Below are 23,476 nucleotides of genomic sequence, written 5' to 3' on the forward strand. Positions count from 1 at the left end.
CTTAATCGTTCCCAAAAACCACTAATCCTGTGAAATAGCTTGTCCATGTGAGAACTCGCCCTCTGTGTGTGGGTTTATGACAGAGCGGGAGAGCGTGAGAGAGAGACTATTGACGTAGTTCACCTGCTATGGCCCCATTTTTGCCTTTCGTCTGACAGCTTGTATTAGACGCTGCTAAACCCACAACGTGCGTTCTGTAGATTCCTCTCTTTCCTGTCCTGGCATGCTCAGACCCTTTGTGCTTCCTGTGGAGTGAGAGAGAAATTCAATCAATCCTCTTTACGAGGTTTGAAAGAAACATGGTGTTATGTCGTCTGGTTGAAAACCAGGGTTGACTGACCCATGCTTTGTAAGCAGTGCCTTCATTCGGTGCGTTACCCGCCAAGCATAAGCAAGCTTTGTAGCTAGCGGTGTTTCTACCCAGAAAGCTAATTCCCAGAGGCATAACCAATGGGTGTTAAGTCGCCTGCCAGCCAGCGCTGAGTAACCGCTCAGTAATCCAACCCTTTGCCCGGGTTCGAGGAGTACTGCTTTGAACCCAACTCCCTGATTACCTTCCTAACTACCAGCACAGCCAGCTCCTCCGGTGGCGTCAGTCTAACTGCCAAATTACAGATGCTTTACATGCCCAATGCTTTCCATCCTCCATGCCTCCCTCCATCCTTCTCTCTTATAATCACTGTGTTACATTTGAGCGCTCTCCCAAAGGAAAACGACGTTGGCCCCAGCACCTAGACACTTGGTCTAGTTACAACTACAGCCCTTGCTAGCTAAGCTCAACAGTTTGGCTTTGAGCTTCAGGCTGTGAGCGGTGCTGAGTATTCAGCTAGGAGAAATCCCCCACGGAGCATAGCTAGGTAATAACAGTGCTGATGAAGGCCAGGCGCTTGATGTGGAAATGGCCTTTTAATGTGCCTGTTGCCAGTGTAGTTAGCGGCGAGGTGCCTTGGGCTAACTGGCTTCTGTTGAGGGAATGTATTATTCACTTGCGTACACATGACCAAATGTATGTGGACACCTGCTCGTCTAACATCTCATTCCAAAATCATGGGCATTAATGTGGAGTTGGTCCCCCCTTTGCTGCTATAATGGCCTCCACCCATCTGGGAAGGCTTTCCACTAGATGTCGGAACATTGCTGCGGGGACTTGTTTCCATTTAGCCACAACAGCATTCGTGAGGTCGGGCACTGATGTGAGCGATTAGGCTTGGCTCGCAGTCGGCGTTCCAATTCATCCCAAAGGTGTTCGATGGGGTTGAGGTCAGGGCTCTGTGCAGGCCAGTCAAATTCTTCCACATCGATCTCGACAAACCATTTCTCTATGGCCCTCTTTGTCATGCTGAAACAGGAAAGGGCCTTCCCTCAAACTGCCACAAAGTTGGAAGCACAGAATGGTCTAGAATGTCATTGTATGCTGTAGTGTTAAGATATCCCTTCACTGGAACTAAGGGGCCTACCCCGAACCATGAAAAACAGCCCCAGACCATTATTTTTCCTCCACCAAACTGTACAGTTGGCACTATGCATTGGGGCAGGTGGTGCTCTCCTGGCATCTTCCAAACCCAGATTTGTCTGTCGGACTGCCAGATAGTGAAGTGTGATTCATCACTCCAGAAAACGCGCTTCCACTGCTCCAGAGTCCAATGGCAGCAAGCTTTACACCACTCCAGCCGACGCTTGGCATTGAGCATTGTGATCTTAGGCTCGTGTGCAGCTGCCCGGCCATGGAAACCCATTTCATGAAGCTCCCGACAAACAGTTCTTGGGCTGACGTTACTTCCAGAGGCAGTTTGGAACTAGGTAGTGAGTGTTGCAACCAAGGACAGACAATTTTTACACACTACGTGCTTCATCACTCGGCGGTCCCGTTCTGTGAGCTTGTGTGGCCTACCACTTTGCGGCTAAGCCGTTGTTGCTCCTAGATGTTTCCAATTCACAATAACAGAACTTACAGTTGACTGAGGCAGTTCTGGCAGGGCAGAAATTTGACGAACTGACTTGTTGGGAAGGTGACATCCTATGACAATGTGCCACGTTAAAAGTCACAGCTCTTCAGTCAGGCCATTCTAATGCCAGTGTTTGTCTATGGAGATTGCATGGCTGTGTTCTCGATTTTATACACCTGTCAGCAACGGGTGTGGCTGAAATAGCCGAATCCACTCATTTGAAGGGGTGTCCATATACTTTTGTATATATAGTGTATGCATTGGCACACAAATATACACACTTCTACACCTATGCAAATTGGCTTCAAACACTTTTACATTCCACCACACTTCCAGCAAGCACCCTTGTATGCCAATACAACGCAACACACACTAAAAACAACTACTTTTACAATCAAGTGCCATCAACACAACCAACACATAAAGTCCTCTCCATGTACTTCTCTCCTGACCGGTCCTGTGTATTCCACAGCTGTAGTGTACCATCGACACATCCCATCTAACCCTACTCTCCCTCGTCCTCCTGTGTGTTTTTCAGAGCTGGAGTGGCCCAGAGAAGCTGATGGCGCTGGATGAGTTAATCGATAGCTGTGAGCCCACGCATGTCAAACACATGATGCAGGTCATTGAGCCGCAGTTCCAACGCGACTTCATCTCCCTGCTGCCCAAAGAGGTGACAACCCCTTTATAGCGCTTTCTAACCCCTTCCTCCTCCCTCTCTTTCTAACCCCTTCCTCTCTTTCTAACCCCTTCCTCCTCCCTCTCTCTTTCTAACCCCTTTCTCCTCCCTCTCTCTTTCTAACCCCTTCTTTCTCCTCCCTCTTTCTAACCCCTTCCTCCTCCCTCTTTCTAATCCCTTCCTCCTCCCTCTCTCTTTCTAACCCCTTCCTCCTCCCTCTCTCTTTCTAACCCCTTCCTCCTCCCTCTCTCTTTCTAACCCCTTCCTCCTCCCTCTCTTTCTAATCCCTTCCTCCTCCCTCTCTTTCTAATCCCTTCCTCCTCCCTCTCTTTCTAACCCCTTCCTCCTCCCTCTCTTTCTAATCCCTTCCTCCTCCCTCTCTCTTTCTAATCCCTTCCTCCTCCCTCTCTTTCTAATCCCTTCCTCCTCCCTCTATTTCTAATCCCTTCCTCCTCCCTCTCTTTCTAATCCCTTCCTCCTCCCTCTCTCTTTCTAATCCCTTCCTCCTCCCTCTCTTTCTAATCCCTTCCTCCTCCCTCTCTTTCTAACCCCTTCCTCCTCCCTCTCTTTCTAATCCCTTCCTCCTCCCTCTCTTTCTAACCCCTTCCTCCTCCCTCTCTTTCTAATCCCTTCCTCCTCCCTCTCTTTCTAACCCCTTCCTCCTCCCTCTCTTTCTAATCCCTTCCTCCTCCCTCTCTTTCTAACCCCTTCCTCCTCCCTCTCTTTCTAATCCCTTCCTCCTCCCTCTCTTTCTAATCCCTTCCTCCTCCCTCTCTTTCTAATCCCTTCCTCCTCCCTCTCTCTTTCTAATCCCTTCCTCCTCCCTCTCTTTCTAACCCCTTCCTCCTCCCTCTCTTTCTAATCCCTTCCTCCTCCCTCTCTTTCTAATCCCTTCCTCCTCCCTCTCTTTCTAACCCCTTCCTCCTCCCTCTCTTTCTAATCCCTTCCTCCTCCCTCTCTTTCTAATCCCTTCCTCCTCCCTCTCTTTCTAACCCCTTCCTCCTCCCTCTCTTTCTAATCCCTTCCTCCTCCCTCTCTCTTTCTAATCCCTTCCTCCTCCCTCTCTTTCTAATCCCTTCCTCCTCCCTCTCTTTCTAACCCCTTCCTCCTCCCTCTCTTTCTAATCCCTTCCTCCTCCCTCTCTCTTTCTAATCCCTTCCTCCTCCCTCTCTTTCTAATCCCTTCCTCCTCCCTCTCTTTCTAATCCCTTCCTCCTCCCTCTCTTTCTAACCCCTTCCTCCTCCCTCTCTTTCTAACCCCTTCCTCCTCCCTCTCTTTCTAACCCCTTCCTCCTCCCTCTCTTTCTAACCCCTTCCTCCTCCCTCTCTCTTTCTAACCCCTTCCTCCTCCCTCTCTCTTTCTAATCCCTTCCTCCTCCCTCTCTTTCTAATCCCTTCCTCCTCCCTCTCTTTCTAATCCCTTCCTCCTCCCTCTCTTTCTAATCCCTTCCTCCTCCCTCTCTCTTTCTAATCCCTTCCTCCTCCCTCTCTTTCTAACCCCTTCCTCCTCCCTCTCTTTCTAACCCCTTCCTCCTCCCTCTCTCTTTCTAATCCCTTCCTCCTCCCTCTCTCTTTCTAATCCCTTCCTCCTCCCTCTCTTTCTAACCCCTTCCTCCTCCCTCTTTCTAACCCCTTCCTCCTCCCTCTCTTTCTAATCCATTCCTCCTCCCTCTCTCTTTCTAATCCATTCCTCCTCCCTCTCTCTTTCTAATCCCTTCCTCCTCCCTCTCTCTTTCTAACCCCTTCCTCCTCCCTCTCTCTTTCTAACCCCTTCCTCCTCCCTCTCTCTTTCTAACCCCTTCCTCCTCCCTCTCTTTCTAACCCCTTCCTCCTCCCTCTCTTTCTAACCCCTTCCTCCTCCCTCTCTTTCTAACCCCTTCCTCCTCCCTCTCTTTCTAACCCCTTCCTCCTCCCTCTCTTTCTAATCCCTTCCTCCTCCCTCTCTCTTTCTAATCCATTCCTCCTCCCTCTCTCTTTCTAATCCATTCCTCCTCCCTCTCTCTTTCTAATCCATTCCTCCTCCCTCTCTTTCTAATCCATTCCTCCTCCCTCTCTCTTTCTAATCCCTTCCTCCTCCCTCTCTCTTTCTAACCCCTTCCTCCTCCCTCTCTCTTTCTAACCCCTTCCTCCTCCCTCTCTCTTTCTAACCCCTTCCTCCTCCCTCTCTTTCTAACCCCTTCCTCCTCCCTCTTTCTAACCCCTTCCTCCTCCCTCTCTCTTTCTAATCCCTTCCTCCTCCCTCTCTCTTTCTAATCCCTTCCTCCTCCCTCTCTCTTTCTAATCCCTTCCTCCTCCCTCTCTCTTTCTAATCCCTTCCTCCTCCCTCTCTCTTTCTAATCCCTTCCTCCTCCCTCTCTCTTTCTAATCCCTTCCTCCTCCCTCTCTCTTTCTAATCCCTTCCTCCTCCCTCTCTCTTTCTAATCCCTTCCTCCTCCCTCTCTCTTTCTAACCCCTTCCTCCTCCCTCTCTCTTTCTAACCCCTTCCTCCTCCCTCTCTCTTTCTAACCCCTTCCTCCTCCCTCTCTCTTTCTAACCCCTTCCTCCTCCCTCTCTCTTTCTAACCCCTTCCTCCTCCCTCTCTCTTTCTAACCCCTTCCTCCTCCCTCTCTCTTTCTAACCCCTTCCTCCTCCCTCTCTCTTTCTAACCCCTTCCTCCTCCCTCTCTCTTTCTAACCCCTTCTTCATCCTCCCTCTCTCTTTCTAACCCCTTCTTCATCCTCCCTCTCTCTTTCTAACCCCTTCTTCCTCCTCCCTCTCTCTTTCTAACCCCTTCTTCCTCCTCCCTCTCTCTTTCTAACCCCTTCTTCCTCCTCCCTCTCTCTTTCTAATCCCTTCTTCCTCCTCCCTCTCTCTTTCTAATCCCTTCTTCCTCCTCCCTCTCTCTTTCTAATCCCTTCTTCCTCCTCCCTCTCTCTTTCTAATCCCTTCTTCCTCCTCCCTCTCTCTTTCTAATCCCTTCTTCCTCCTCCCTCTCTCTTTCTAATCCCTTCTTCCTCCTCCCTCTCTCTTTCTAATCCCTTCTTCCTCCTCCCTCTCTCTTTCTAATCCCTTCTTCCTCCTCCCTCTTTCTAATCCCTTCTTCCTCCTCCCTCTTTCTAATCCCTTCTTCATCCTCCCTCTCTCTTTCTAATCCCTTCTTCTTCCTCCCTCTCTCTTTCTAATCCCTTCTTCATCCTCCCTCTCTCTTTCTAACGCCTCTCTACCCACTTGCTTTTCTACCTCCTAAAGAAGTGAGAACCACCTCTAACTCCCCCAACTGCACTCTCCCATCCATCCATCCATCCATCCATCCCTGTTGCCCAAAGAGCTGAGAACTGAAAGCTCCCTGAGCTGTCTTATCTCCACTTAACTCATTGGAAATAGCCTTAATGGCACCTTTCGGTGGGTGTGTCACCCTTTGCTCAAACTGAGGACTAATAACACCAGGCCAATGTGTCTCTGTTCAGGACTCTATGCTCTCAGGGGATCTATCTGGTGTCCTCAGAGAGGTCCTTAACAGAGTGGCTGTCTCAGTCTGGCACCTGCCTCCTGTCTGTCAGGTGTGAGGGAGGTCTGGACGGGGAGTGGAAGAGGGGAGAGAAAGGCAAGGTGTGGAATCGTCTGTAATGGGGGAGGGAGGGAGTGAGTGAAGGGAGATGTGTGGGAAGTAGTCTGTAATGTTCCATAATGGTCTAAATAGCCTCCCCTCAGCTTGCTCCAGTGGCCAAGCCCCTTCAGACTGTTTGTTTAGCAGAGGTTGGTGCCTCAGGCAGCCTGTCTTGCTCCCTGTCACTGTTACCTTGTTTAGCAGAGGTTGGTGCCTCAGGCAGCCTGTCTTGCTCCCTGTCACTGTTAACTTGTTTAGCAGAGGTTGGAGCCTCAGGCAGCCTGTCTTGCTCCCTGTCACTGTTACCTTGTTTAGCAGAGGTTGGTGCCTCAGGCAGCCTGTCTTGCTCCCTGTCACTGTTACCTTGTTTAGCAGAGGTTGGAGCCTCAGGCAGCCTGTCTTGCTCCCTCTCACTGTTACCTTGTTTAGCAGAGGTTGGAGCCTCAGGCAGCCTGTCTTGCTCCCTGTCACTGTTACCTTGTTTAGCAGAGGTTGGAGCCTCAGGCAGCCTGTCTTGCTCCCTGTCACTGTTACCTTGTTTAGCAGAGGTTGGTGCCTCAGGCAGCCTGTCTTGCTCCCTGTCACTGTTATCTTGTTTAGCAGAGGTTGGTGCCTCAGGCAGCCTGTCTTGCTCCCTGTCACTGTTACCTTGTTTAGCAGAGGTTGGTGCCTCAGGCAGCCTGTCTTGCTCCCTGTCACTGTTATCTTGTTTAGCAGAGGTTGGTGCCTCAGGCAGCCTGTCTTGCTCCCTGTCACTGTTACCTTGTTTAGCAGAGGTTGGTGCCTCAGGCAGCCTGTCTTGCTCCCTGTCACTGTTACCTTGTTTCTTCCCATTTAGCTGTTTCTGCTTTGCTTCCCATTTGTTCTCCCCTCTCTTTTCTCTCTCTCGCTTTTCTCTCTCTCGCTTTTCTCTCGCTTTTCTCTCTTTTCTCCTTCTCTCTCCCTCCTCTCTTTTCTCCTTCTCTCCCTCCTCCTCTCTTTTCTCCTTCTCTCTCTCCTCCTCTCTTTTCTCTCTCTCCTCTCTTTTCTCCTTCTCTCTCTCCTCCTTCTCTCTTTTTTGCTCTCTACTCTCTTTTCTCTTGCTCTTTTTTGCTCTCGCTCTTTTTCTCCCGCTCTCTCGTTTCTCTCTCTCGTTTCTCTCTTCTCTCCGTCTCGTTTCTCTCTCTCGTTTCTCTCTTCTCTCCGTCTCGTTTCTCTCTTCTCTCCGTCTCGTTTCTCTCTCGCTCTTTTTTCTCTCTCGCTCTTTTTTTCTCTTCTCTCGCTCTTCTCTGTTTTCTCTCTGTCTCTCTGTCTCTCAGGCTGGAGTGTGATAGGGTGTGGTAGGCACTAGGCAGAGTAAAGAAGCTCCAACAGAACAAACCCTGGGGGCAGTTCAGTGGTATCCATATATGGATGAGACAGAGACATGTAGTAAGACGAAGACACCCTGTAGTACCCTGTTATGTAACCAACTCAATACACAATCAGTGGTTCTGCTGTGCTGCATCGATGAAACACTTTCAAACGCTCTCAATTGCTCTGGATCGTCAATAATGGCTTGGGGATGAGGTATGTTTGAGTTGTAGAGCACTGCTATTGAATTATAGAGCACTGGTATTTTAGGAGGTGTGGTGTTGGTCAACTAGACCCAGACCACCCACTCTACCACGGCGACGCCCTTATGCTGTAAAATAACCTTCTCTCCTCCTTTCTCTCTCTCCTTCCCTCCATCCTTCCTCTCCTCCGTCAGTTGGCCCTGTACGTGCTGTCGTTCCTTGAGCCCAAGGACCTGCTGCAGGCCGCTCAGACCTGTCGTTACTGGCGGATCCTGGCTGAGGACAACCTCCTCTGGAGGGAGAAGTGCCGGGAGGAGGGTCAGTCTAGACGCACTTAGCCAATAGGAATCACTGAACCGGTATACGGGCATGACAGGCACAAGTACTGGCCGAAAGGAACATGCTGCAGTAGTTTCAGACCATGATTGACACCAACATTGACCAATATGATCAATCTTGAACAATGGTCAGACTAGATTGACAATGGCCTGAGCAAATGGTAGATATTCTGCTTTCTGACGCAGTCTCGGACTGACACTGCTCCTCTCCTCTCATCTCTTCACAAGCAGGCATTGATGAGCCTCTAGCCTTCAAGAAGAGGAAAATCACCAAGCCGGGCTTCACCCACAGCCCCTGGAAGTGTGCGTACATCAGACAGCATAGGATAGACACCAACTGGAGGAGAGGAGACCTCCGATCACCCAAGGTAGACATTTTGTCTTTGCTTCCCCTTATTCTCAACATTTTATATAATTAAACAATAAGGCACCTTGGGGGTTTGTGGTATACGGCCAATATACAACGGCTAAAGGCTGTTCTTAGGCACAACACAACGCGGAGTGCCGGGATACAGCCCTTAGCCGTTGTATATTGGCCATATACCACAAACCCCCAAGGTGCCTTATTGCTACTATAAACTGATTACCAATGTAAAAATACATGTTTTGTCATACCTGTGGTATGCAGTCTGATATACCACAGCTGTCAGCCAATCAACATTTAGGGCTCAAACCACCCAGTTTATAATATAGATCATTTTATTTGCGTTCATCATTAGCCCACAGTATTTAATTCTCCTTCAGTTCTCAACTTTGGAGTTGGTGGTTTTGTATAAAACTTAGAATCTAAAGCCTTTCTTCGTTCCTTATTAGACGGTTTCATTATATCTGAACACTCCCTTGAGACTCGTATGGATTTTATATAAAGCGGCTTTGAATTAGATCAGGCGTCCAAGTCGATAAGGCTCTTAGGCTGGGTTTTATTGGAAGCCGGTGGGTCAGTTCTCAACCTCTCCTAAAGAAGATTTTGGTAATTGCAGTTCTTATAGATAGTTTTTTTTATGGTAGTTATTCTCTAGAGCTCGACATGACCTCAATTCTACTTCTACATCAAACTGCTGTTTCTTGAGTGTTTCGGCCTCTCCTGTTTTCAGAGTTTAAATTGAGCTTGACTAGCAAGGGAGAGTAATATGCCTCGTATGGCTAATTTAGCCAATTTCAAAAAGCCCTCAGTTCCTTTTGTGACTAGAAGGAATGGCTGACGTAACCATGGTTACCGCGCTTGCTCTTCACTCCCCTGCGTCCGTCTGTAACGCGCGCTGTCATTCACCGAGTCGGCAGTTCTGTGACCCCCGTGTCCGTCAGCTGAGTTTACACACACATACACTCACAAGTCTTTTTTGAACGGGGGTCTCTGTACACCTGCAAAGCGCCGTCGTGACATTTACATCAAGTCTTTGATGTCTGGAGAAATACAGCCTTGTCATTGTTCCTGTTTGGTTCTTGACATTTTATCTTATTCTCCCTCATTCCGTCCTCTCCTTCTCCGCTGTATCCATCTCTCTTCCTGTTCTCTCCATCCCTCCCTCCCTCCCTGTCATCCATCTCTCTCTCCTTCCCTCCCTCTTCTCCTCTCCATCCCTCCGTCCTCTCCAGGTGCTTAAGGGTCATGATGACCATGTCATCACCTGCCTCCAGTTCTGTGGTAACCGCATCGTCAGCGGCTCTGATGACAACTCGCTCAAGGTCTGGTCGGCTGTCACAGGAAAGGTAAGACGGTCACTCATCCCTCGCTCTCCAACCCCCACATTGAAACTGGTCCAAACCTTTTTGACTACAGAATGTAGAAAATCGCCATTGTCTCAGTTGTAGATTGGTATGGTTTGGTTCCGGAGATTATGAATAGGAGTTTAAAAAGTGATAAAGTGTCTCTAAGTCTCATTGGTTGTTCCATCCCACTGCATCTCAGTGTTATGTGGAATGCATACGCATAGTAATGAGTTCCTATTCTGAAGGAACTCATTACAGCTCGTGTATTTCTCATTACCGTCTCATTGATCTGTAATGAAGCATGTTAGCAGGAAGTCAGTCCACATGCTATGGCAGCTCTTTAAATGACTTAGTGTGTCTTCACACAATACCTCAGATTCACGATCAAGGGTTTGTATTGATTTTTGCATTTAAGGTTTACTCAAATGCATAGGCTACAGTATACTGGAGATTTTACACAAATGATACCGCTTGACGCTCCAGAATCTCCCTGAGACCCTGACCAGATTGCAATTGATTAGTGACATCATTCAACATTGGCACATAACACCACCTGACTTACAATACTGCAGCGTATTGTCTGGAATCCATTTTGTTCTCTCTTCCTCCTCCTGCATTTAGTTTTTGTCCCAAATGGCACCCTATTCCCTATATAGTGCACTACTTTTGACCAGACACCTATGGGCCCTGGTCAAAAGTAGTGCACTACATAGGGGACTGGGTACCATTGGAGATTGAGCCTTAGCCATTGTGCCGAGAGCCAGTGAAAGATCTGTGTCGTCAGACAGGCGAGGGAGGGGCTGTTGGTATTCATGACTGGGACTGATGCGGTGACACGGGCCTTGTGTTGCTGGTTTATAGGGTCTACTAAAATGGTGGCGTGGTGTGGGCCTCGCTGAGAGAGGGAGAGCAAGAGGTAGGGAGGCTCAGGGAGTATTGTAAATCACCTCTTCCCTGGTCTTCGCCGACTCCATTTTCACTGGAGCTCTTAATGAAATGTCTCCTTTAGGACGAAGCTCTCTGGCTTTTTAAAGTGCGAGGAGAACGACTAAGGGACGGAACAAAAAGTTTTAGACGTGGTTCTATCCTTGCATGGAAAATTACAAATACACTCTGAATGCGACAGTGGTGCCCAGGTGCATGAAACACTGAAACACTGAAAGCGTCATGCCTCATCGCAGAAAAGCTTCCTCCCTTTTGATTGCATTGGGCACTCAGCCAAGCAGTGATTATACAGTCTGTCGGTCTCTCTCAGCGTTGTGCTGATGTGAACAGATCAGTACCAAGGGCATCTGATAGTGAAGCCATGCGGATTGTCTCTCTTCCCACCACCACCATTAATGTCCATCCGGATGACTTGTAACTCTCAGGTTAGTGCTGCAGTGACTTGCTCACACCATGCTGTGAAGACCGAGGTCAGAACAGGTGTGTGCGTGATTAGTCACCGTAACCCAGCAGGCTGGCCCGAGGCCATTCTTTCCCACGTCCCACGATGCATCTGGGCTGGATCCACAAACACCGCCCTCACCCCTCCCTGCCGTGTGGTTGGTTGCCTTTTATGCCCCAACCAGCTGTTCCTGTGCCAGATTTGTTCATTTTATTATGACAGTCGAGGTCAGAGCTGTAGAAAGGTGAGCTGATTTTTTGCTCTTTGCTCTCTCTTTTGCTCTCTCGTGCTCTCTTTTGCTCTTTCTCGAGCGCTCTCTCGCGCTCTCTCTCAGGGGCGCTCTCTCGCGCTCTCTCTCTCTCTTTTGCGCTCTCGCGCTCTCTCTCTTTTGCGCTCTCGCGCTCTCTCTTTTGCTCTCTCGCGCTCTCTCTTTTGCTCTCTCGCGCTCTCTCTTGCTCTCTCGCGCTCTCTCTTTTGCTCTCTCGCGCTCTCTCGCGCTCTCTCTCTCTCTTTTGCTCTCTCGCGCTCTCTCTCTCTTTTGCACTCTCGCGCTCTCTCTCTCTCGTTTGCGCTCTCGAGCTCTCTCTCTTTTGCTCTCTCGCGCTCTCTCTCTCTTTTGCGCTCTCGCGCTCTCTCTCTCTTTTGCGCTCTCGCGCTCTCTCTCTTTTGCGCTCTCGCGCTCTCTCTCTCTTTTGCGCTCTCGCGCTCTCTCTCTCTCTCTTTTGCGCTCTCGCGCTCTCTCTCTCGAGCGCTCTCTCGCGCTCTCTCTCTCTCTTTTGCTCTCTCGCGCTCTTGCTCTCTCTTTTGCTGTCTCGCGCTCTCTCTCTCTTTTGCTCTCTCGGGCTCTCTGCAGTGCCCTTATATTCACCATCAATCATCCCTCGCCGTGACAAGCCAGGCTTGTTTTGACCTGACCCCAGGATGACCCCTGCCAGGGAATAGTCCAGTGCTGCTACCGCATTCTTCTTCCTGATCCTGCTTCTGTTTCAACAGCAAATAGACATAATGTCTGCCTGGCTGCCAGACAGGACTTTAGCTTCTCTCTCTTTCCTCTCTCTCTTTCCTCTTTCTCTTTCTTTACAGATTATCTGACCTTGGGTTGTGGGTGTTCTTATTTATTCTTACGTGTGTTATGCCTGTGTGGTGTGTGTGTGTGTGTTATGCTTGTGTGTGTGTGTGTGTGTGTGTGTGTGTGTGTGTGTGTGTGTGTGTGTGTGTGTGTGTGTGTGTGTGTGTGTGTGTGTGTGTGTGTGTGTTATGCCTGTGTGTGGGAGTACATGTGTGTGTGTTATGCCTGTGTGTGGGAGTACGTGTGTGTGTGTTATGCCTGTGTGTGGGAGTACGTGTGTGTGTGTTATGCCTGTGTGTGGGAGTACATGTGTGTGTGTGTGTGTGTTATGCCTGTGTGTGGGAGTACATGTGTGTGTGCGCTCGCTTGTGTTTCCTCTCCTTCTACATTGGCGTTCCACTCCAAGTCCCAGCTTAAGTGGCGTAAACCTTCAGCCTCACAGGAGCTCAGGGAAGCCTATTCCTACCCAGCTTTCAGCAGCTAACATCCAGACTAAGGGCTTATTCACCGCTGGATCAATAGGAGATAGAGAGAAAACCACGCTTCAAAATGGACCTTGAAAGACATGCATTTCAGTCTTTCAAGTGATGTATCAATGCCAGGTGCTACGTTGAGGTCTAAGTTTTCGCTCTTACGTTGTCATTTTACTGGGATATTACAGAGAGACTATGTTGACTCCGTCTCTAGACTGGCCTCCATGTCCGTCTGAAGCATCCATCTCCAATTGATTTGTGTTTTTTAATTCTGTTGTCCTTCAGCTTTTATTTTGGTAAAGATGAGCTGGCACAGACAGGAATGTCACACCTAGAGTGCTTTGAATTCCTCTGTCCCAAAAAGAATGTGCAGTCTGAATATGACTTCATTATCCCAGCCACTGGATTCAGTAAACCAAGTTTGTGTCCAAAATGGCACCCTATTCCGTATATAGTGCTCTACTTTTGGCGAGGGTTCTGTCCCTGACCGGTGGAGAGGGGAGTAGTCGAGTGAATGAAATATTCTGCTGAACATGTTCTAATGTAGAGAACAAACGCAGTGCAAAGCCTACTGTTTAAGAACTCATGTTATGGACCTCTATTCCTTTTATGGCATGTTCTGTCCCCCAGTTGCATTTCTCAAAGTAGCACCTGGCATTGATACATCACTTGGAACAAAGACACGTGTCTGGTGATGTAATGTCTCCATAGATTTTCCCTGTTAGATATGGCTCGCGTGTACAACGTATCCCATCCAACAACATTTACCGTTTCATTTCCATCGTGCGTCACGGCAGAATTTCTTCAGATCAGATCATGGATCTTCCGCTGTTGTGGAATTTAGCCTTTCATGTCGCCAATGAAAGATTCCATCATTATCTAAGACTAGGATTGTTATTCTTGTCCTTTAGATACCAGAGGTTTTTCTCTCTCACTCCGTTAGTACTATCCTACAGTATGGGAGTGAATCAAGACACCCCACTGTGAGCAATCAAGACATGATTGCACTAGCAGATTACTCTACAAACGCTTCCTTGACTCATCTCCTTGAGAGACTGGCTTGCGTCCCAAATGGCACCCTATGCCCTTTATAGTGCACTACTTTTGACCAGGGCCCACAGTAGGGCACTATAAAGGGCATAGGGTGCCATTTGGGAAGCACAAACCTGGAATTCCGCATTGCTCTATGGTTAAGTAAGATAACAGGGCGCAATTGGAGTTCTGTTAAAAGCGTTTGCTTTGAGACTGAAGAAGAGGAGGCTAGAAACCACAATGCCGTGAAATGATGGTCTGGGCTTAGAGGGAGAGCTGCTTCGGTTCGGCTTCATTGTTGATGCTCTATTTATTTATTGTATTTTTTTTTACATATTAGCATTTTGTTTACAGCAGCCCCAGACTTTAAATTGTCTGTTAGTTTTCCTCAGTCTGTCTCTCTTCAGTAGCCTAGCGATCAGATGTTGTCGTGGAATATGGTGCGGGCTGCTGAGTCCATCTGAGGCATGCACCTTTTGTCTTTGCTGTCCTTCGCTTTCAATGAGAGCTGTCAAGCTTCGATCTACACACACAGTACACACACACTGTACACGCACCCAGTGCTTCAAAGGCTGTCTGTCTGTGCGCTAGAGCAGTGAAAGTCCTTGTGCCCGTCAACAGACAACTCTGCTGCCTGTCACACACACTCCGCTGCCTGTCAGGCTGATCTAAAATGGCAGGCAAACAGCCTGGCAGGCAGGCAGATTCCCTCTATTACAGAGAGGAAAGACATCTTCTGTTATGCCAGATGCTACACACACACACACTCTAGCTGTGTGTTCCTGGTGCACCTTCACCTCAGATAATAACATGTGAAGCTCCAGACTCCATAATGAGTCCATTGATCTCCTTGTATATGAGACCTACATGTATTGAACTGAAGCATCACATTCAATGTTTATTTGATTGGAATCTAAATTGATTGTTCTGGTTGGGTCATGTCTCGTATTTGTAGACTGTGTTTTGACATGTGTGTCGTTGTGAGAGACTGTTAGCCTATGTTATTATGTTCATACTAATCGTCGTATCCAGACCTGGCATGTCCCCACTAGCTAGATGTGGGATCACAGCTGAGAGCGTGACTAACATGGATCAACGCCAGGTCTGTGTTGACCGTCAAACAGAAACTTGTGAGGCCGTATCATCAAGACCCAGGAATGCATGCGGAGGTCTTATCGTGTTGAGTTTACACCCTTCTCCTGTGTGTCACGGGGCCATTTGCACAGTGCTGGGCAAACCCTTGTTCTCTCGGTTTATTCACTTTATCTCTCCCTCATTGTCCTTGAAAGGACATCTCTCTTTTTCATGTTTTCCCTCCCTCTACTGCTCCCACTCTCTCCCTCCCTCTACTGCTCCCACTCTCTCCCTCCCTCTACTGCTCTCCCTCCCTCTACTTCTCCCACTCTCTCCCTCCCTCTACTGCTCCCACTCTCTCCCTCCCTCTACTGCTCCCACTCTCTCCCTCCCTCTACTGCTCCCACGCTCTCCCTCCCTCTACTGCTCCCAGTCTCTCCCTCCCCCACTCTCTCCCTCCCCCACTCTCTCCCTCCCCCACTCTCTCCCTCCCTCTACTGCTCCCACTCTCTCTCTCCCTCCCTCTACTGCTCCCACTCTCTCTCTCCCTCCCTCTACTGCTCCCACTCTCTCTCTCCCTCCCTCTACTGCTCCCACTCTCTCTCTCCCTCCCTCTACTGCTCCCACTCTCTCTCTCCCTCCCTCCCACACTCTCCCTCCCCCACTCTCTCCCTCCCCCACTCTCTCCCTCCCCCACTTTCTCCCTCCCCCACTCTCTCCCTCCCCCACTCTCTCCCTCCCCCACTCTCTCCCTCCCTCTACTGCTCCCACTCTGTCCCTCCCTCTACTGCACCCACTCTGTCCCTCCCTCTACTGCACCCACTCTCTCTCTCTGTACCTCTGAGTCATAATGAGATCTTGGGTAACCACCAGGTCTGTTCAAATGCAGGCGGCAGCAAGAAAAACACCTCTGTACACAAACATTCCTCTCCAGCATATAGGCTCCTTTACATCTGACCTCTGCTGGACTGTGAGCTCTCTCTGATAAACACAGGTCTGCAATCTGGCCTAGTCTGAGTTTCCCGCTAACGTTGTCTAGCCTAGTATATGTGACCATCTTGTTATTTTGCACTGTGCCGCTTTCTCATAGCCTTGTAATAGGCCCTGTTTGTTTATCTCCCGGGGCTAGCTGGCTAGCCTTTTACCTTCAGTTAGCATCACCTGTCTGTTGGCATCCTCACTTACCGACCTGGTTTTGTCTGGGTTTTTTCTGTTCTGAAGACTATGCCTTCTGGGAAAGGTGACCATTATGGGAAGGAGACAACTGTCAAGCAGTCGCAGTAGAAAAACAAAATGGTCGCCCCAATTGAAAGATAACTGTGGGAAAGAGCAATACAGGGTACTTTTCCAACATTTTAACGCCAAGGATCAAAGGATTCAGGAAGGAAGTGTAATGCAAAAATGGAGCACTTGATCAAACCCTGGTCGTCAAACCAGCCCCTAACAGGCCCTCGAGGAAGAATGCCTAATCTTCCTCTGAGACGCAGAGAGATGCCTCTTCATATTTGTTCAACACAGGCAGATAAATAGACACCTAAGCCTCCACTTTCAGGGGTCCTTCTCTCCTTGACTCTGAAGTAGGCTTTAACTTCTACTTCATCACAATCGAAGATCCGGGAGCACCCCCATCAGTAAAAAAGCTGACTAGCATAGCCTAGCATAGCGTCACAAGTAAATACTAGCATCTAAATATCATTAAATCACAAGTCCAAGACACCAGATGAAAGATACACATCTTGTGAATCCAGCCATCATTTCTGATTTTTAAAATGTTTTACAGGGAAGACACAATATGTATTTCTATTAGCTAACCACGATAGCAAAAGACACAACTTTTTTTTCCACCATTTTTTTCCTGCATAGGTAGCTATCACAATTTCGACCAAATAAAGATATAAATAGTCACTAACCAAGAAACAACTTCATCAGATGACAGTCTGATAACATATTTATTGTATAGCATATGTTTTGTTAGAAAAATGTGCATATATCAGGTATAAATCATAGTTTTACATTGCAGCCACCATCACAACTCTCACCAAAGCAACTAGAATAACTACAGAGACCAACGTGAATTACCTAAATACTCATCATAAAACATTTATGAAAAATACACAGCGTACAGCAAATGAAAGACAAATATCTTGTGAATCCAGCCAATATTTCAGATTTTTTAAGTGTTTTACAGCGAAAACACAATATAGCATTATATTAGCTTACTACAATAGCCAACCACACAACAGCATTGATTCAAGCCAACAATAGCGATAACGAATAAACCAGCAAAAGATATAAATTTTTTCACTAACCTTCTCAAACTTCTTCAGATGACAGTCCTATAACATCATATTACACAATACATATAGAGTTTGTTCGAAAATGTGCATATTTAGCGGCACAAATCGTGGTTATACAATGAGAATAGTAGCCAAGCTGCCAACAAAATGTCGGGAGAAATCTTGGGAGAGGCACCTAATCTAATCATTAACTAATCATAAACTTGACAAAAAAATACAGGTTGGACAGCAAATGAAAGATACATTAGTTCTTAATGCAACCGCTGTGTTAGATTTTTAAAATGAACGTTACTACGACATACAGCGTGCGTTAAAGCGAGACCGCACCGAAATTAATGGCGGAATATGAGTTTTACATTTTTCAACAGAACAACAAATTAACATCATAAATAGTTCTTACTTTTTGATGAGCTTTCATCAGAATCTTGGGTAAGTTGTCCTTTGTCCAAAAGAATCGTTGCTCGGTTGTAGATTGTCGCCTTCAACTTTGGAATTAGCAGTAAACATTAGCCATGTGGCCCAGACGTGCCCAACTCACTAGAACGCAACACAAAGAAATATATCCGAAAATCGCAATATACTGATATAAACTGATATAACTCGGTTTAAAATAACAACATTATGATGTCTTTAACACCTATATCGAATAAAATCAGAGCCGGATATATCTAAGGCCTATAACGGTAGCTTTCCAGAACGCCATCCTGAGGTCTGTCTTGCGTCATGGCGAATGTTGAAAAGACTGCACCCCACGTTCCAAAACCCTTTATATGGCCTCAGATCTGCCTAGCAACACCATTCCAATTCTCACTATTTGCTGACATCTAGGGGAAGGCGTATGCAGTGCATCTCGACCAATAGAAGACATGCAAATTAATAAACGGACCCCAGAACAGCCTGTCTGATTTCAGATTTCTCACTTCCTCACAGGAAAATTGCTCCGACTTGAGTTCTGTTTTACTCACAGATATAATTCAAACGGTTTTAGAAACTAGAGAGTGTTTTCTATCCAATAGTAATAATAATATGCATATTGTACGAGCAAGAATTGAGTACGAGGCAGTTTAATTTGGGAACAAAATTTTTACAAAGTGAAAACAGCACCCCCTATTGAGAAAAGGTTAATCACCCGAGAGCAGGAGAGAATGCTTCCACGTTCTTGGAACCCGAATGTCAGAACCCTGGGCTTGTTTTGCTTGGGAATCCATCACCCTGGTAACAGACTTGCTGTGTGTTGAGTACTTTGACTCAGGACAGTGTTTTGATGTGATGCAGTCAAAAATATGTATACATGTAATATTGATCTCATTCAATGCATTCATGACCACAACCTGGTACTGTGTTGACAGCTGACAGAACAACATGCCAAAATACTCCACTGTATTTTACCCATTATTTATTTGACCGTTTACTGTCGTTGACAGTCACTGTTAGATGGTGACCATCTCACTCAGTCGTAGCAGAAGCTTTCATCTCATTATATCCTGCTTGGAACCATTACTAATTGCCGCCTCCTCCTCTTCCCGCAATATAACCGTTATGAAGCTGAGCGAATGGAGGCCTGACTGCAGTTAGATGGATAAAATAAATAGCTTGTGACATTGGAGAGAAAAGGTTACGTCCCAAAGTTAATGAAGCGTCCCTGTTTATCACAGGAGAGCAAGGGAGATGGATGGAGAGTGTAACTGAGATGGGAGCGTGAGAGAGCTACACCCTACTCACTCACCTCAGTAAAACCCCTGCTCCCGCTTTGGCTTGACGGTCGCTGGACGCTCGCCACTTTATCAGCTTCAGTCAGGAGGTCACGTGTTTTACACCCTCCGCGACACGTCCCGGCACGGATCATAACGCCCCCGGAACAGACTGGTTCCTCCGGTTTACCATCCCATCCCAAAAAATCTAATTAAATTCGAGGGATAATTACATTTAGGGGGATAATGGCTATGGAGGCCGTTACAAATTGAATAGAATAGATTGGAAAGATTTCTTTAATCACTGTACTGTAATCAATAGCTAATCTAGCTTTGCAAATTAGGAAGAATGGGTCTCTTTTTTGTGAAGGCTTTGTCACCACCTATACTCCAGACCTGGGTTCAAATACTATTTGAAATCTTTCAAATACTTAGTGGTTGCTCGAGTCTGCCTGGCGTGTCAGATAGTCGGGTTTTGCACTTTTCCGGCTAATGTGTTGGTTAGATTGCACCAGCAAAGCTCAATAAAGCCCAGAGAAAGTATTTGAACCCCAGGACTGCCATCTTCTTGGAACAACAGAAGGAAATGGCTCCTCATTCAACTGTAGATAAGTATAAAGCAATTCCCTAAGACGGAGGAAAGGTCAATATAATACATTTTATCCCCCCTGTGCTGCAGTTACATGTGGATTGACTTGACTAGAGGTTTTTTAGGAAAGGTCAGATCAATTTAAATTCACTTTGTTATACCTTCTGAATGGAACGTGGTCTCAGCCTGGTATCCCATCCTGTCTTCAACTGGACTTCCATCCAATCATCGGAGGGTCAATCTCAAACTTGAGGGAAATGGATTTATATAATTACTTGGGAAGGGAGGGGAACTCACCACGTCCACCACCAATGTGTGGCTCCCATCTATGTGAATGTCATAGCATGGAGTATGCATAATGAGGTGTATTTTCTGTTTGTCATTGTGAAGTATCTAGACTGAGAGATCTTCTCTCTGCAGTGTCTGAGGACGTTGGTGGGCCACACGGGGGGCGTGTGGTCGTCCCAGATGAGAGACAACATCATCATCAGCGGCTCCACCGACCGGACGCTCAAGGTCTGGAACGCAGAGACGGGCGACTGTATCCACACCCTGTACGGGCATACCTCAACGGTGCGCTGTATGCACCTGCACGAGAAAACGTATGTACTGAGTGACTGTTCCCCCACAGGTTGTTATCGTTCAAATGGACCAGTAGTTGTCCGACACGAGTTGAGAAACATACTCTATTCTATTCCTGGTATCAAAACAGCATGTATTACAAGCATACTGTACCCAGGCAGTAAAAAACACATCAGTGGAAGACCACAACATGCCAATGTGCCTCATGAAGTGTACTTAGGGTCTCATAGGGACTGAATAGAACCTTGAATAGAACCAAAGTGGCCGTCTAAGTGATCCGCCTGCCACTCCTCTAGTGCTCTTCCTGCCTCGGGGCCGATGTGTTCTGTGTAACATTTTGATTACTCACTCGGAGGAAGTGAAGGGCCTCTGGCGGCTGCAGGGCTTGACAGTGGAAGAACGGTGATTTCCATCTTTGTCGGTGCTGGATGCCGGAAGCCATTTTGTAACTTATGGTGTACGCCTCCCAATTCTTTATGAGCCTGTTTTTCCGCTTTCTGTGCCGGAGGGGTTGCAGGTTTAGGAGGGGGTGGGTATTGTGTCCTGGGGGTTTTGTGTACATTCACGTACCAGCATGACGATGGCGAAACTCGAAGATGGTCTTTGTCAGAATGAGAAGGCTACAATCTTATTTACGTATTCCCTGTTTTGCTTTCATCAACTGTCATTATGGGAATGAGGGCTAGAGGTCAACCTCTTGCATTTACTGCCAGTAAATCACCAACATGAAGGATACGTGTCTGCAAGGCCCTGGCAAAAACACCATTAGGTTTGTCAAGATTCCCATCAAAGCTGTCACACGAACTGCTCCCTTTTCCCACACGAACATAAAAGCAATTGCCTTGATCCTATATGAATCCAATCTAACCAGTAGATTTGAGCCATAAACACTCAGCCTGTAATTCTCAGACATTCAGCCAGCCAGCCAGCTAACTTTAGATTTGATAAAGTCCTGCAGGAATAGACTAGTGTTTTGAATGTTGATGTCTCGTCAATCCGTCTCCTCTTTCTTCTCCCAGGGTGGTGAGTGGTTCTCGCGACGCCACGCTGCGCGTGTGGAACGTCGAGACGGGCCAGTGTTTACACGTCCTCATGGGCCACGTGGCGGCGGTGCGCTGCGTCCAGTACGACGGCCGCAGGGTGGTCAGCGGGGCCTACGACTTCATGGTCAAGGTCTGGGACCCCGAGACTGAGACCTGCCTCCACACGCTGCAGGGCCACACCAACAGAGTGTACTCACTACAGGTAGGGGTCTGTGTACACGTGCTGTCTCATATTTATTTACATTTGAGTAATTTAGCAGATGCTCTTATCCAGAGCGACTTACAGGAGCAATTAGGGTTACGTGCCTTGCTCAAGGGCACATTGACATATTTTTCACCTAGTCAGCTCTGGGATTTGAACCAGCAGCCTTTCAGTTACTGGCCCAACGCTCTTAACCGCTATGCTACCTGCCGCACACGCTCACTTACACTCATACGCACCCACAGATTCCAGCATGTCATTAATGTCTGAAGATTTGTGTAGTGACTTAGTCTATTGGATTTTAATCTACAGTCCTCTAAGTGAACCGTGTATTTAAACTGTGCATTTAAACTGTGCAAAATCAAGCCCTTCTCATCAAAGAGCGCCCCGCCCCAACTCAAACATCACTATTTTTACTTTCCTTTTATGTCCTACTATTTGGCAGCCCTCTAGGGATAAAACACGAAACCAATCAATTTAACACGCCGTCATAGAAGTCCTCTACTCAAATCAAATCCCTTCATATATCCACTGTACAGTTTGGTGTAAATTATAATCATCTCTTTTGAAAGTGTACAACAGGGTCTCATCTGGTTCATACAGTGCCTAACGCGTCCATAAAACAAGAACGATAGACCTCGGAGGACTTAGAGAACCCAGAGCCCTTTAAAACAGTGTTTGCCGTTGGTGCTGAGAACCGCCATTCCACAATATGATAAGGTGGTTGCCATGTGAACCACACTGGTTGGGAAAAAGCCACAACAAAATAGTCCGTCTGTCTGTTGTATCCAAGGCAGCAGAGCAGCAGTACGATGGGTTTTTCTCAACTCCTTCTCTTTCTACGTTGCAGTAACATTATATAAACAGAACATTGGTGTGAGTCTGGGTCACACACACACACACACACACACACACACACACACACACACACACACACACACACACACACACACACACACACACACACAGTAGTAGTAGTGTTAGAAGGTTAATGGATTCCTCTGCCTTGTGTCCTCGAAGATGTCCTCTCCCTTTACATCTCTCTCGCTCTCTCTCTCTGTGTGATAACGGAGCAGTTTAGAGCCACAACTATCACCTTCAGAGAGAGAGGCTGCATCCCAAATGTCTCCCTTTTCCCTTTATAGTGCACTGCTTTTGACCAGGCTCAAAAGTAGTTCATCTGAATAGGGAATAGGGGAGAGAGAGAGAGAGAGAGAGAGAGAGAGGTTTACTGTTCAGATGGACAGATATGCCCTCCACTCTATACACTCTGTGACTCTGACTTTGAAAAAGCTGTACACATCTATACAATTAATTAGATCTAATGAATTAATGTGATATTATATGAATGCTAATGAATTTAATTCATTATATCTAATGGAATAGTATCTAGAAAAGCCTTATTTGACTCCGATTCAATGGATTCATCAGACACATCCGATCTGAATTCCAATGTAGAATTCCTTATTTTACATTACATTTTATTGTAATATATAAGTGGATCCTCCTCTGTGTGGCTTGCTCTTTGGGTTCTGTCCCAGGGTACTGTAAAGCCTCTCTGATAACTGCTGATGGAAAAAGGCTTCATGAATACATTCTATTGATAGATTCCATGCTAGAATAGAAATGACTGGAATCCGTTGGTGTCAAACGGAATGTACCGCAATAACTGGATCATCCTTCCACCCCTCCAGTTTGATGGGATCCACGTGGTGAGTGGTAGCCTGGACACGTCTATCCGGGTGTGGGATGTGGAGACGGGTAACTGCATCCACACTCTGACAGGTCACCAGTCCCTCACCAGCGGCATGGAGCTCAAAGACAACATCCTTGTCTCGGGCAACGCCGACTCCACCGTCAAGATCTGGGACATCAAGACGGGACAGTGCCTGCAGACGTTGCAAGGTGAGTCTTTGTCCTTCCCACAGACACACATAGTGCCTGGAGACGTTGCAAGGCGAGTCTGTCGTCAACGCCCTCGTTGGAACAGGGTTGTATTCATTAAAGAACAACGAAGTAAAACGCTTAGCAATGGAAAATGAAAACGGGTGTTTCTCATTGGACAAGTTCAGGTAGTCCCTCCCTGTTTCAGCCCGTTTTCTTCTGTTTGGTGGTTTGTAAATATAACCATGTTTGATTGATTGGTTGATTTGATATGACTTATATAGTGCGTCATTGACTCTCAAAATGCTTTACATGGTATGGGGGGAAACTCCCTTAAAACTCCACCATCTACCGCAGACA

The 23,476-nt window shown here is 47.3% G+C and overlaps 1 protein-coding gene across 4 annotated transcripts in view; it reads left to right on the forward strand.

Moving 5' to 3' along the window:
- LOC120053041 (F-box/WD repeat-containing protein 7) overlaps positions 1 to 23,476 on the forward strand; it is a 180,309-nt gene that overhangs the window by 151,117 nt on the left and 5,716 nt on the right. For 2 of the 4 annotated variants that reach the window (XM_039000287.1, XM_039000289.1), the window contains 7 exons: positions 2,485 to 2,619; positions 7,940 to 8,063; positions 8,312 to 8,451; positions 9,680 to 9,793; positions 19,826 to 20,007; positions 21,007 to 21,232; positions 22,927 to 23,137. In XM_039000287.1, coding sequence (XP_038856215.1) covers positions 2,485 to 2,619; positions 7,940 to 8,063; positions 8,312 to 8,451; positions 9,680 to 9,793; positions 19,826 to 20,007; positions 21,007 to 21,232; positions 22,927 to 23,137 — 1,132 coding nt within the window. The remainder of the gene's footprint in view (positions 1 to 2,484; positions 2,620 to 7,939; positions 8,064 to 8,311; positions 8,452 to 9,679; positions 9,794 to 19,825; positions 20,008 to 21,006; positions 21,233 to 22,926; positions 23,138 to 23,476) is intronic. The other 2 variants (XM_039000290.1, XM_039000291.1) reach the window with 1 other exon arrangement.

The sequence above is a fragment of the Salvelinus namaycush genome, chromosome 8 (assembly GCF_016432855.1).
Source record: "Salvelinus namaycush isolate Seneca chromosome 8, SaNama_1.0, whole genome shotgun sequence".
Taxonomy (NCBI): domain Eukaryota; kingdom Metazoa; phylum Chordata; class Actinopteri; order Salmoniformes; family Salmonidae; genus Salvelinus; species Salvelinus namaycush.